The sequence below is a fragment of the Falco cherrug genome, chromosome Z, assembly GCF_023634085.1.
Source record: "Falco cherrug isolate bFalChe1 chromosome Z, bFalChe1.pri, whole genome shotgun sequence".
Classification (NCBI taxonomy): Eukaryota; Metazoa; Chordata; class Aves; order Falconiformes; family Falconidae; genus Falco; species Falco cherrug.
Window position 1 is genome coordinate 44,221,869 of NC_073720.1, and position 13,757 is coordinate 44,235,625.

General features: G+C 39.6%; 1 protein-coding gene across 2 annotated transcripts in view; it reads left to right on the top strand.

Moving 5' to 3' along the window:
* Window positions 1-517: 517 nt before the first annotated feature.
* The window catches only part of NAA35 (N-alpha-acetyltransferase 35, NatC auxiliary subunit), a 28,905-nt gene continuing 15,665 nt past the window's right edge, over window positions 518-13,757 (top strand). The window contains exons 1-12 of one of the 2 annotated variants that reach the window (XM_055698410.1): window positions 518-630; window positions 1,969-2,110; window positions 3,189-3,222; window positions 4,662-4,776; window positions 5,738-5,812; window positions 7,070-7,237; window positions 8,064-8,130; window positions 8,886-8,929; window positions 9,524-9,574; window positions 10,379-10,462; window positions 12,250-12,364; window positions 12,737-12,915. In XM_055698410.1, the coding sequence (XP_055554385.1) occupies window positions 1,987-2,110; window positions 3,189-3,222; window positions 4,662-4,776; window positions 5,738-5,812; window positions 7,070-7,237; window positions 8,064-8,130; window positions 8,886-8,929; window positions 9,524-9,574; window positions 10,379-10,462; window positions 12,250-12,364; window positions 12,737-12,915 (1,056 nt within the window). In that variant the 5' untranslated portion in view covers window positions 518-630; window positions 1,969-1,986. Of the gene's footprint in view, window positions 631-691; window positions 935-1,968; window positions 2,111-3,188; window positions 3,223-4,661; window positions 4,777-5,737; window positions 5,813-7,069; window positions 7,238-8,063; window positions 8,131-8,885; window positions 8,930-9,523; window positions 9,575-10,378; window positions 10,463-12,249; window positions 12,365-12,736; window positions 12,916-13,757 lie in introns of those variants that run through there. The other variant, XM_055698411.1, reaches the window with a different exon arrangement.

Genomic DNA, 13,757 nt, shown 5'->3' on the forward strand with positions numbered 1-13,757 from the left:
GCGGCACCGCGCAGGGCTGCGAGCAGGCGGCGGCAGGCAGCGGGGCTGGCAGCGGGCACCACGGCTGCCGCGGAGCCCGAGGCGGGGCCGCGCCGCCGCTAACAAGCGGTTCGCCCGCACCACCTGGGACAGACGGGGCACTTCGCCCTCGCTCCGCCGCAGGTGCCGCCCGCCCACGGCGCCATAAGCCCCCACGTTGCCGCCGGGCCTCGGGCCCTTCTCAGCCTTCCCCCCCCCCCCCAGCCCAGGCTCGGGCCGCCGGCCTCCCCAGAAGGACCGCCGCCGCTCACCGCTGGGGTCCCCGCTGGGCCCCCACCCCGCTTCTCCACATAACGGGGGGGAGGGGCACCGTCACCAGCGCCGAGCCCAGCGCAACCGCCTCCGCCGCACCCGCCTCAGCCCCACCCCTCCCTCGGGCTGCGGGGCGGGCGCCAGGGCCCACCGCCCGCCGGATCACGCCGGCGCAGCCGCGGCGGGGGGAGGGGCGCGGCCGAGCCCTGCGTGCGCCTGCGCTGGGATCCCGGTATTAGCTGGCTGGCGGCGGCGGGGCTGCGCGTGCGCGCTCAGTGGCGGCAACGGCGGTGGCGAGAGAGGACGGGAGGGAGCGGGCTCGCGCACGGGGCGAGGCGGGTGAGGTCCCCGTGCGGGGCAGGGGGGAGTACTGACGGCTCCCGGGAGGGAGGGAGGGAGCCAGGGAGCTCTCGGCGACGGGCAGCCGAGGACGGGAGTCCGCGGCGCCGGTGCCCCGCAGCGAGGCGGGTGGGCGCCGCGCTAGCCTCTCTCCAGCGTCGGGACCGAGCTGCCGTCCGGGCAGCAGCGGGGTTCGGTCGCCGTCCCTGGCGGAGCAGGGCTGCCCGCCGGTCCCGTGCCTGAGCACGGGCCGGCGCCCCGCGGGGTTGCCGGGGCCGAGACAGCGCCGGGTTCCCGGGGCGGGGTAAGCTGCGGGGAGCGGCGAGTCGGGCAGGATCTGGGTGCCTCGGCGATCCTGTCCGAAATTGAAGTGTGATTTCCCTTTGTTTCGATTCGCTTCCCATGTATTTCTTCATCCCAGCCCGCTGCGCCGGGCAGACCCTGCTGTCGCCTCGGAACCAGCGGCACAGCGGCCGGGCGCGGGGCAGGCCGAGCGTGGCGGGGCGGCGGGGCCGGGCCTCGCATTCCGCCGCGACCCCTGGGGTTTGCGGGGGGGCCGGTGCCGCGGGGCCCTGTGCTGGGCGCTGCCGCGGCAGCTCCCGCTAGGCCCTCCGAGCTCGCCGGGCGGCGGGTGCCGCTCGCAAGCCCATCCGAGCGGCCGAGGGGAGGGCTGGCGGCGGTGCCTGTCACGGGCAGGCGCTTTGGCCAAACGTGAGGGAGCTTCGGGGCTGCCCCGAGTATCACGAGGTTGCGAAGTTTCCAGTCTGAAGCCGCTTAACGTTGCAGCGGTAATCTTCATGTTACTTTCTGCTGAAGAAGTCAGAGGAGACATGCTCGTTTTTACAAATTTCTTTAGATGCACTTTGTATGAATAAAAAACCCTTGTGTGTGGTCAGCTTTCCAATTTCCTCCTTTTAATCCCTTTGACAGAGCAGGGGGAGGAAATGTGTATTTCTGATAGTGTAAAAACAACAACAAAATATTTGTCGTATCTACATCTGTTATAAGAGAGGATTTTTTTGACATTATTTCCCATTTTATTTCCAGTTTGACAGTACATGCTTTATTAAGGCTCTCTACTGCTAAAGTTTTGGTGTCCCTAGTTCTTGAAGGTTTCACAGCATACAAGCTAGTTGTAGAGAAAGAAACGGTAAATTAAAAAAACTTTTTAACAATAATTTTCATTCATTTTTTTTGGCCTGGTTTTATGTAATGGTAGCTGTTTCAATGAAATCAGGTTAGTTAGTCTCCCTTTTTTACCTATTTCTTGAAAATGAAAAAAGTTACTCCCGTGAAGCACTTCTGATTTGTACATGTTGTGCGTTGTCTGTGATACAGTTTTAAAGGTGCAGTATCATGGTTATGAAAGCTTCAGTAGAAGATGATGATTCAGGATGGGAACTTGGTATGCCTGACAAGATGGAAAAGAGTCATACAAGCTGGATAGATATAACCCAGGATTTTGAAGAGGCTTGTAGAGGTGAGTTGTACTGCTTGCGCTGAGAAAAAATGGAATCCTTTGCAGGACTGAGCATATTTTTTTGAGGTGTTTTAAGCAATAGTTTGACCCAGATGGATGGACTACATTGATTGTATGTTTCCCTGTGTTTAACTTAACTGTGAGGTTGGAAATATCAGGAGACCCTCACCTTACTTCCTCTTCCAGATTACACAAATACCTTTTTAAGTCGTATTTTTTAATCTTACGCATTTTTACATTTGCTTTTTTTCTTTGTAGAGATTTCTTCCTAACTCTTCAGCCAAATGGAAGCCTCATCCATCCATGCATAATCAACATGCTTTTTTTCCTGTACATTTCTGGATCTGTAGGGTCCAAACAATTTATTCATTTAACTGGTCGTTTTTCATCTTTGAAACAGGGGTGAGCTTCTGAGGAGATGCAGTGCATCCCAGTCATGGGGAAGCAGTTGCTTCCATTTAAACAGTACCTTTATTGTTCTTAGATATTAGTGCTAGTTTACCATACTGTGATTATATTTTTTCAGCTGATTTTATGATGATAATAGGGAAAAATAAATAAAAACCTGCAACTTACCACACACAATATGACATAAGGACAAACACAATTTCCTTATACCATCAAATAATTGCTATATATTAGTGATAAACTGGTTTTATTCACATCAAATACATCTAAAAGCTTCATTAAAAGTAATGAGGAAAAGCAAGCCTTTCAGTAAAGTCCCTTGGGGAAAAAATATGACATCTCCATAAAGGAGCACAGAAAACTGCTGGCCTGTGTTCCAGGCTATTCAGATGCTACTATTTGGTAATTTTAAAACCCCTTTAACTGTTGGAATAACGGAGAGGGATGAGTAACATCAGAGAGGGATGTGAACAACTGTGGTTTTTTAGTCTTTCAGTCTTGAAAGTGCTTTGTAAGTAAAGGCAAATGAAGGTGGAGTAGAAATGTCTGGTCTCCTCCCACACATTTTTCTCTCTTAGCATAAGACAGTTTGTTGAGTGACAAGACTATCCTGGAAAAGTTGTGCTAGAAAGATGATTGTAATCGTTTATCCTGTTCTGTTCCTTTGTAGAACTGAAGTTGGGAGAACTGCTTCATGACAAGCTGTAAGTATGCCTGTGGGATAGTTCTGGTTTTTAGATAGGATTAGTGCAAACATGTTAATGTTTACTAATAAGTCACGCAGTATCAACTAAGCTTTCTTAATTTGTGATTTAAGTAAAGTGAAATATTCAGAATATCATTTTTCCTCAGCATGTATATGATGAACCTATTTGAATGCTGAACGTTTCTCATGGTACCAGTGTAACATAACATTTTCAGTTCATCAATGTAGTTTAGAAGTTTATAGCACATCTTATGATCAGTGGCGTTGACACTACTGAATCTATGGAACTATTTTGTGTAGACATGCTTTGATAAAAACATGCCAGAAAGACTTCAGATTTGGTTGCTTTGGATGTTACTAATAAGTTCAGGATAAACAATGCATGTCCTTTAATGTAACTTTTAAATGACATGCTGAAATGGAAACAGAGGGCTCTACAGATTCTGAAAAAAATTATTTCAGAAAGAAGCGTGCTAAAATCTTGCTGAATTAATTAAAGGATGATACAGTAAATGAGATAGTAAATTGTTTAGCCACACATCTGTTAACTTGCGTAAAGAAAAAAGTGTTTATTTAAGACTAATAGCTCAGAAGACAGGAACACTATTAAACACAAACCCGCTTAAAAATGCATGCAAGGATATCACCAAGTACTTATACAGTAGAAGCAAAGCACACTTCAGGTATAATTTCATAAATAAGAGCATTTCAGAGCAAATAACAGTTTTCAGAATTTGAATGTGCCACATGCAATAACCTCTTTTATAGAATAAAGTCTTGTGCGGCAGTTCTGATGTATATCGTATGTACCAAAGGTGAGGCACTATAGTCCTTCTTTGGTAGGCCAGTCTTCATTTGGTGTGGTTCTCCTGCAACCTTTTATGCCCTGACTACAAGTGATGCATTGTCAAATGCTGGGGTTTTTTTTCCTATCAGTTTTCTTAACATGCTCTCTTTAAACAGGGTTGGTATATTCAATGTATATTATTGTTGTTTTGTGTCATGCATGTTGTCATCAGTTTGTGGGGAACATATCTTTAAGTTTTTGGATGTAGCACAACAAAACAGCTTGCTTAATATCGGCTTATTATGTTACGTGATTTTTAAAAAGGTGCTATATCATTATGAGGTGTGTAGAAACAAGTGTGCATAGGTCTAGTAACGGGTTATTTGGCTAAAGAGTGTTTTTCAGCTTTAAAAAAAAAAGGCTGAGTTTTCTTGTACTTTTAGACATCTGTTGTGTTACTTGTTGAAAGATCCTCGAATTCCTGAAAACCATGATCTCTGAAGATTAGTAGTAATCTTTACGTACCTTACTGTTTGTAGTCAGAATACAGTGTACTCAGTTTACCATCCTATGTTCTTTTACATTGGTTTGTGAAGACTGTTTTGTATAAAATAATTACATTCAGAAAATTTTTTTATTGGTGTTCTTAGTTTTGGTCTTTTTGAAGCCATGTCTGCCATTGAAATGATGGATCCCAAGATGGATGCTGGTATGATTGGAAACCAAGTTAACAGAAAGGTTCTTAACTTTGAGCAAGCTATTAAGGTTCGTGTGACTTCCTTGGTTTTGCCTACATAGTCTGTAAAAGTATGATACAGTTTTATCAAATTGCAGTTCAGCACAATTCAACATAATTAATGTTTTCAATCTTTACTTTAAATTTATTTTTTCTTTTTTGTTTTGGATAGTGAAGTAAGAAATAGCTTGTGATGTTTACCTTTTTTGTTAACTACATTATCACAATGATGCTAACTTTTCCAGTGAAAAGTACTGTGAAGTTGTTGGGTATTGGTACCTCAGGTGGATTTCAGAAGTTTTGCAGGTCACCCTGTGCTTCCCCCAAACGTGTGTTTTGTATAAAGATGTATTGGATAGTCCCTCTTCAAGCTGAATGGAAACCAGCTTCCTTACAAAAGCTGGAAATTAACACTTCCTGAGACTATCAGTTCATTAGCATTGAACAGAAGCTGGCTAATTTAAAAACATGTACTATAAACCTTGTTTTGAATGGACTGAGAGAACTAAAATAGTGGCTAAGTCATGTAGAATATATGCAATGTTGCATACATTGGACAAATAAAATGAAAGCTGACCTTGAAAGCCGTAAAACTCTACAAGTATTTGCAGTGTAAAAAGCAGTCTTCAAAGAATGGGTCCTGCATATTATTCCTTGTTCAGTCTTTATTATTATATGTACTGTTTTGTGATTTAAGTGTTGACAGTTACCTGGTTTAAACTTCTATTGGCTATTCATATATCAGAAATTTTATTTTAGCTTTTTCTTTGAATAGCTTTGTGTTTGGTCAGTGTTCAACACAATGATGGAAAGCAGAGTTTTTCAGGACTTATGGCACATTATGAAGCTGCTCAGTAAAGCTAGTGGTATACAAATATTCTGAAGCCTTAACCAAATTGTAATTTCCTTTTCGGCTGCACAGATTATCAGTTGTGTCTTGTTTATAGGTTTCCATAGTCTTTAGGATTTTTTCTTTCTTTGTTTTCTAAGGATGGCACCATAAAAATAAAGGATCTCACTTCACCTGAGCTGGTAGGAATAATGGATACATGTTTTTGTTGTTTGGTAAGCATTTCTCTGCTCTTAACATTAGATGTTTTTGCTTTCAAAATACAATCCTTTAATCTAGTTTAAAAAAAGAAAAAACAGTAGAACTCAAAAAAAAATTCACCAAGCAGAAAATATATACTTAGTATTTTATTTTCCATTTAGATACTTGCATTGGCTATTAAGAGGCATAATTTTGATTTTTTTTCTTTTTTTATTGTAGAAGTAATTATGGAAGAGAACTGGTAGCATTTTGAATGATGTAAAAAGGTTTTGTAATTTGTGTTTTTACACATACGGTATCTGACTGCCTGCTGTATGTTGGTGTTTGACTGTGCTGAATAGTGAGTGTGCAGCAACCTACAGCACTCTTGTTACTCATTTCTGTACAGCCAGTATGACTGAGCTTATGGGGCATTTTGAAGAAAGAAAATATCTAAATCCATTTGGAAAGGACATAATTGAATTATCTTTTATTTATTTATTATGATTATTTCTCTATGTATATGTCTTAATTTCATCAGTGAATGATACAAATTATTCTCAGTAACTCTGTAAAATGACATCCATAAAATGACTTTGGTTTTTAAAACAACATTTCAAATTAGTTTAGTCCAAAACGACATATTAAGGCCACTTAGTGTTGCATGTTACTTATGATAATGTTGTATCATTTGACACGTAACATAATCCATCTTCTCTCTCCTCCTCCCAAATACTGACTTTCCTTTTTTAAAAAAGGAACAGTGAGCATATTAGAAGTCTGGTCCTACAGTGGTTTTTGCTGTTTCAAGATAGAAATAACTGTTTAAATTATTTAATCTTTCCCTGTAGCTTAAAGCAGCCTGAAAGTAGTAGAGAGAGGGGGTCATGAAAAGAATCTTAAAGTTGTAGAAGAGAACATGCAGAATATTGCTGAGTTGTTTCGTAGCCACTTGCATTTTTCATTCAGTATCTGTATAAAGGAAGCTTATAAATCTGATGGTCTCTTAATGTCATGCTAGGTCACAGAGGTTAGACCTGAACTTTGTGGAAGAGGTTTATCCAACACCAGAATTTCACGGTGTTATGGGGTTTAGTAACTTGCTGCCTGCCACAGCCAGCAGAAGCATGAAGGTTAAAGGTTGAGAGACTCTCTGTTTTTGCCTAATGGAAGTTTGCCATGATAGACTTCCTTACAACTCACTGAAGCATAGTAAGAATGGAAAAAGACTGGAGATGTAAAAATGAGGACTTTGCTGTCATGAGTGAAACATTTTATTTTCCTTTCCCTAGATTACATGGTTAGAAGGACATTCCTTGGCACAGACTGTATTCACGTGCCTTTACATTCATAATCCAGACTTCATAGAAGATCCTGCCATGAAGGCTTTTGCACTAGGGATCCTAAAAATCTGTGATATTGCCAGAGAAAAAGTTAACAAAGCAGCTGTTTTTGAGGAGGTATGTGTTTCAGTATGACCCATGGTTAAATATGTAGCATTATACATACGCTCCATAATGCAAATAAAGCAGTACATCAGATAAAGTTACTGCTGTTTGAAGATACTGTAGGAGTGGCAGTTCATCCTCCTAAAAACCCAAAGTGTTAGACTTGATCTGTCTGAAATGCAGTCTGCTTCAGTGAAGGTGTTTCATACGCTTTTCTATGTTTTGCTTGAGTATTGGAGTCTCATAAAGATTTTACTCAAGAAGCAATGCAAGTCTTTGTGGCTAACCATTTAAAATCAGTTTTACTTGTGGTTTTCTTCCTGTTTTCTACTTTAGCCTTTTGTCTGAAATGTCCATCTAGCAATGGAATCAGAATCCAGTGTTCTGTGTTCACAGCAATTTTTGTTTCCTCTGAGCTTGGACAAGTCACTTCTTACTGACTATACCTAAAATTGACTAAATAGTACTTTGCATCCATAGTTCTCATAACATTTTGATGGGGTGGCACTGGTGTTAAGGGCATACTAATGTTAAGGTTTTATGCAGCAAATAATTACCCAAAGCTGGATTTGGGCAGGAAAGTCACCCAAACCATGGGTGTATTCAGTTGTGCAGAATAAAACTGGACTTCTATACTTTGTGTAGTTACACAAAAACACCCCAAAAAACCCTGCAACAAACAAACCAACAAAACACAACAACATTGCCCGCCCCCCCCCCCAAAAAAAACCAACCCCAAACCAAAAAACAAAAAGAAAGCCCCAAACCTCAACTTGAAAATGTAACTACTGCTGTTTATATTTCACTGCATACTGCTTCTTTGAATTTTATTTTTTAGGAAGATTTTCAGTCAATGACTTACGGATTTAAAATGGCCAACACTGTGACAGATCTTAGAGTTACAGGTACAGTTTGTACTTTCTGTCCATCAGTCTCTTTCCCTTTTGAGCATGCTGGTTGCACTCAACCAAACCTAATGAATTGGTAGGAGCTTCAGATGTTAAGTTTTTTCATTAGTCATGTGAAAATTGGTGGCTTGGTAAAAAGGTCAAATTATTTTTCCTTGAAAAGGTTCAGCTATTTATTTATTGTTTATTTATCATTATCTATTATAGATAATGATACAATATATATTGTTATTATTAAATAAAATATGTGTTTATTTATTCAGCTGTTTTCAGCGTTGTTACATGCCTGAGAAACAGAAGTAGTACTTTTAGAAGTGCCAGCCAAGTGGCTGAGCCCGAGCTTACCCAGCACTGAGATAGGTGCAAACCATTGGAAAGTGCGCTGCTTGAATTCTGCTTCTCTGCCTCGCTATTTGTTGTGATCTAAACAGATGGCTTTTGAGGAAAAAACAGTGTTCTAAAGCTATGAATACATATGCTATTTTGTAAAAACCTTTTGATGCATTGTTTTTGATACATACTTGAGCTTTCCGTTTATTTTTAGAAAATTTGTAAACACTTTAGCTTTGGATCAGTCTCTGATTTATTTGTTGTTGCAAGCCATCCCTATCATCCCTCACAAGAATATTTTTTGTTGTCTTTGGCTAATGATTATGTAAAGCTCTTCAAAATTTGATTTCCTCTCAAAACTTTTTTCCCCTGATGGGAATAGGAATGCTTCTCAGCTTTTAATTGTACTGTGACTTCTCCAGGTATGCTAAAAGATGTAGAAGATGACATGCAAAGACGAGTGAAGGTATTTTTCTCATGTTTGCCTTATCGGTTAGTCTTCAGCGTACTTAACATAGGTTTGGGGGAAGGAGTTGGATTATGAAGAATGCAGAAGTTCTGTGTCATTAAATGGGGTTTCTTTGAAGAACTGCCATAATGGTTTGTGTAACATGCTGGTAGTTTGCCTTCCAGCTCTAAAGATGATGAAGTCTTCAGACTTTTCTAAACTCTTTAATTGCTTCACTGGTAATAGGTATATCATGATCTAGAACTTAACACAGGGTTGGGGCACAGAAAGTGTGTGTTTGACCTCTGGCTTTTACACAGATGTATTATGTGATGTTAAAGAAGTCAGTCTTCCTTTACCACAGTTTAAAATATAAAATGTTCGTACAATTTCCTTGCCTGTTTGCAGAGTGGACTGAGATAGATCTCATTACTATTATAAAGTCTTGTAGCATTCAAGTACCTAGGTTATATATTAAGAAGTTTTGGACTTGAGAACTGATTTTTAGTGTTATTTAACAGATGGATGTTCTGGAGATGATAAAGGAATTTTACTACAAAAGCTTCCCTTTGCAATTTTTAGTAAATTATTTGAAATTCCTTTACCTTCTAGAGTACTCGAAGTCGACAAGGAGAGGAGAGAGATCCAGAAGTTGAACTTGAAGTAATGAATATATTTTTTTCTTTTCTTTCTAGATTTCATGGATTAGTACATTACTTCAATCATTGTCAACAGCTTGTGAGAAATGTGTATGACCAGTGTTGCTACTGCTGTCATATATGAGCTGTTCTAAATGTGACCCTAAGCAAATCCCAGACTAGTAGTTAGGCTTTTATGCTTTGGAGGGTGGAGTTCTGGATCGATCTGAATGGCAAAATAGTGATGCTATTGCTGCAGATCTGCCATTTATGCACCTATCCCTCAAGAAAAAGCCATTAGAAAAGAAGGTGGTCTTACCTATGCTGTACTTTCTTCCCTTGGTTCGTTCCCAGCAGCTTTTACTGCTGCTGGCAGCCTCACTGTCAAGGGAAAAAGTAGGAAGAGAAGGTGAAAGCAGTGTAGCTCCTTCCATTAAAAGTGGCAGTTGATGTGGTTGATTTGGAAGGGTGTGGGTTTCTTTTCCCAGTAATGTTTTCTTCAGAAATTACTTGTAACATAGATCTTCAGTGAAAAGGAGGTAAAATTGGTTTAATAATTTGAGGTTGTTCACTTAAGCTGAGATTCAAATAGTGTGTGCATAGGACATAGCTGTACAGAGGCTGGGCTTTACCTGAAGTGTCTTAGTATTTTTTGTGTTAGTGCTTTTCAAACAGCAGTAGAGATTTCTTCTATAAATTCTATAACTTTTTGTCAGAATCATACTACATCCTGTATTTTTAAGACTGGAGAGCATACTTCAATAAAACTGTAAAAGTTTGAGGATTTTATGCATATTGCTCAGTAATTTGCAGGCCATTTTTATTACAGCACCAACAGTGTTTAGCTGTGTTCAGCAGAGTCAAGTTTACCCGGGTACTACTGACTGTTCTAATAGCCTTTACCAAAAAAGAGGTACGTTCATTTGGGTTTTTTGTGTTCACGTTGTGATCCTGTGAAATACTAATCTTTTATTCTCTAAGGTTGAGTAATTATTCTGTAGATATGAATTGATGTTGTTGCAGGTAAAGCATTGGATAAGGCCTTACAGTGGCAAGCATTCAGTTTTCATTCATTTTTAAAGAAAACACAGGGAAAGCTAGTAGCTGACATTGTAGTGGCGTTGCAGAGAGAATATTCACTCTAGAACACTTCAAGAAAATACAAGTTTTGGATTACTCTTTTCACATACATGAGGAAAACTTTTCTTTCTGGAGTTCAGTCCCCTTCTGTGGAGTTAACTGACACTGGGCAGTGTTTTTTCCATTGCTAGAAAATTGTAAGCTTTTCCTTCCATGTGATACTGAATTTGCATCTAAACTTACTTGGTCTGAGAAAAGGAATAGAACTGCTTTCTGTGCTTTTTTCATACTTTTTTGAATGTAAGATTTTGTAATGGTTGAGGGGGGAAGGAACTGGTTGCGTTAGGGCAAAGGGGTAGAATCACATGTCATATAAGACAAAGCTTTTTATTTTAATTGTTTTTTCTTTATTTAAAGGTAAATATCTGTATTGCTTATTGCTTATTGTTATTTCTGTTTTCATAAAGAAGTGAGTTTCTTACTTAAGTGGCATGGAGCCTTTCCCACATATTTTGCTGTTGGAGCAGCTGCATACTGTACAGTTTTAAAGACCTTGATTAAATTGAAACTCAGGTGCAAGTATCATTGGTAGATATCAGTGTTGAGTGGTTGAGAATAAGTGCATTCTGTGTGCAATATATGTCAGAAATCAAACTGTGACATAGAAGTGATCTGCACTGAGGTGCAGCCAAATTCTGTCTGTTAACTGCTATGTGTTAATGATCTGTGCAAAATCAGATTACCTTAATGTCACTAAAGTGATTACTTGAAGTTATTTACGTCATGGACTATGCTGGTTTGAATTAGGTGTGCTTACCAGCTTATTTGGTTAGTGGATTTGTGGATGCTATAATGCATGAACATACATTATGCAGAGCTGCAGATCTTAGGCAGCTTCTTTAGATCTTGGAGGCATTTTAAACATCTTTTTTTTTCTAAAAGTAGAGTTTCAGTTTGACTTAAGATTTCAAATACTTGAAGTTCCATCAGGGACTGTTAGTGCAGAACTTTTAAAACAAGAGTTTAGGTTTTACAGAGAGCTATTTTTAATGGTACCCATTTGCTCACAGATTTTGATTCATAGGATATCAGAAAATTCAGCATGTCAGCAGATAATGAATCGAGATTTCTAATGGACGTCTGGAATCTTCTGATGTTATGTAGTGATTTCATTTCAGTTGATAGGTTGTGGTTTTCCAGTATTCTCAAGAATTCTGCATTTTCTAATGATTTTTTCCTCTTTGCAGTTTGGAGTTCTGCCTCATTGGGCAGAAGTGTTTTGTGGGGCTTTTGCACCCCACACCTCCTGCCAGTCAGCCAGAAGCAGAAGTATAGGACTTGCATGTAGTGTATACTAGACTTTCAGTTCTAATTATTATTAAGGCTTATCTTATACAGCAAAAAAATACAGCATTAAATGTATAGATACATAAAATATAAAGAATGCTATTGCATAAAGATATGTTGGGTGGTAGGGATTTTCTGTGGGTTTTTTTTCCCCCAGAACTAGTTGTGTACAAACATTAGAATCCCAATATCATTCTTTATTATGATACTAGTATTAATTCCGTGGTCAAAATACGTTGTTCATAATGTGAGTAACTGTTACCTCCCTTTCAGACGAGTGCAGTTGCAGAAGCTCAGAAACTAATGACTCAGGCATCTGACTTGCTTTCTGCTATCCACAATTCACTGCATCATGGTATACAGGCACAGAATGATACCACTAAAGGAGGTATGTATCGAATTTCATAATTTTATTCCTTTCTTAAATATGCTGTCCTGAAAGTGATACTTTCACTTCAAAGACAGAGATAATACGGACTTTTGGTTAAGTGCATTGCACTTCACATCAGTGAAATATGCCATTTTAAAACAGGGACCACCACTGCACTGTCTGTACAAGTATATGCTGAGGTGTTGAGGGCTGGGTTTTTTTTAAATAGTAGTTGTTTCAGTTGGGTGTTTAGTGTCTCTGGAATTTAACTGTCAGTTAAAAAGTTAATTTTGGGTAATTTCATAACTTCTATTATACTTTTAAGTGAGTTCTGAAAACACAGCTTACACGCAGCTTTTTCTCTCTCTTTCTACCCTCCTCCCTCATTAGATCATCCTATTATGATGGGCTTTGAGCCCCTTGTTAATCAGAGATTGCTGCCACCAACTTTCCCTCGATATGCAAAAATAATAAAAAGGGAAGAAATGGTCAATTATTTTTCCAAACTAATAGACCGAATAAAAACTGTGTGTGAAGTAGTCAACTTAACTAATTTGCACTGTATACTGGTAAGCATGAATATTTCCTATCTATAGCCAAAGATAAGATCTTAAAATGTAACTTGCAAAAAATCATTCCATATATACATGCTGTTGCTCACTGGAGGAAAGAATGAGCTGTATGTATAAATGTTTTGGTGTTTCTCATTGTTGTGTACAATTTCAAAATTTCCTCCTTTGAAACCTCCCATTTCCCGTAATCTGTTAACAATTATGCACGTTAGTGGCAGAGCTCAAGCAAGTTAATTTCCTTGGAACTCCTTGAAGAGCTGCATCTGCAGTAGGAGAACATAATACCCTGCTATATTCCTGATTTTTTTAGATGCAAAAAGTGGTATTCTACGTATGTGCCTATAACACAAGAGAGCACTTAGGATCTGTTTAAGCATGTAATTCCCTGCCCAGACATAAAGCTAAGCACCTGCTTACATTCTTTCCTGACTAAGTGATGTTATTCTAAGTTACTGCCTACATTTATTAGAAGACACTTAAATGCTTAAAACACTTACCATACACACATTCGGGGATGGAGAAAAGAGTCACAGTTACATCAGTTCAAAGATCAAGAAAAAATCTTTTGTCTTCCTGTTTCCTGTTAAACTAACTAAAGCAGGGTTTGCATGAAGCATTTTGTACCAGTTAAACACTGCAGTTTTGTTACATAATTGGTTGTTACATTGTGATCTTAACAGTTTCACAGTACCTTTTTTTAATACTATCATCCTAATTGTTGCATCTGAAGAAGAAAATGCAGAAACTTGTTGGTATGTTAAGTAACAGGTAATTGTAGCAAAAAGAGATTTTAGTTTCATAATATTTTCTGTTTTATTTAAATCATTCATGCTTACTTT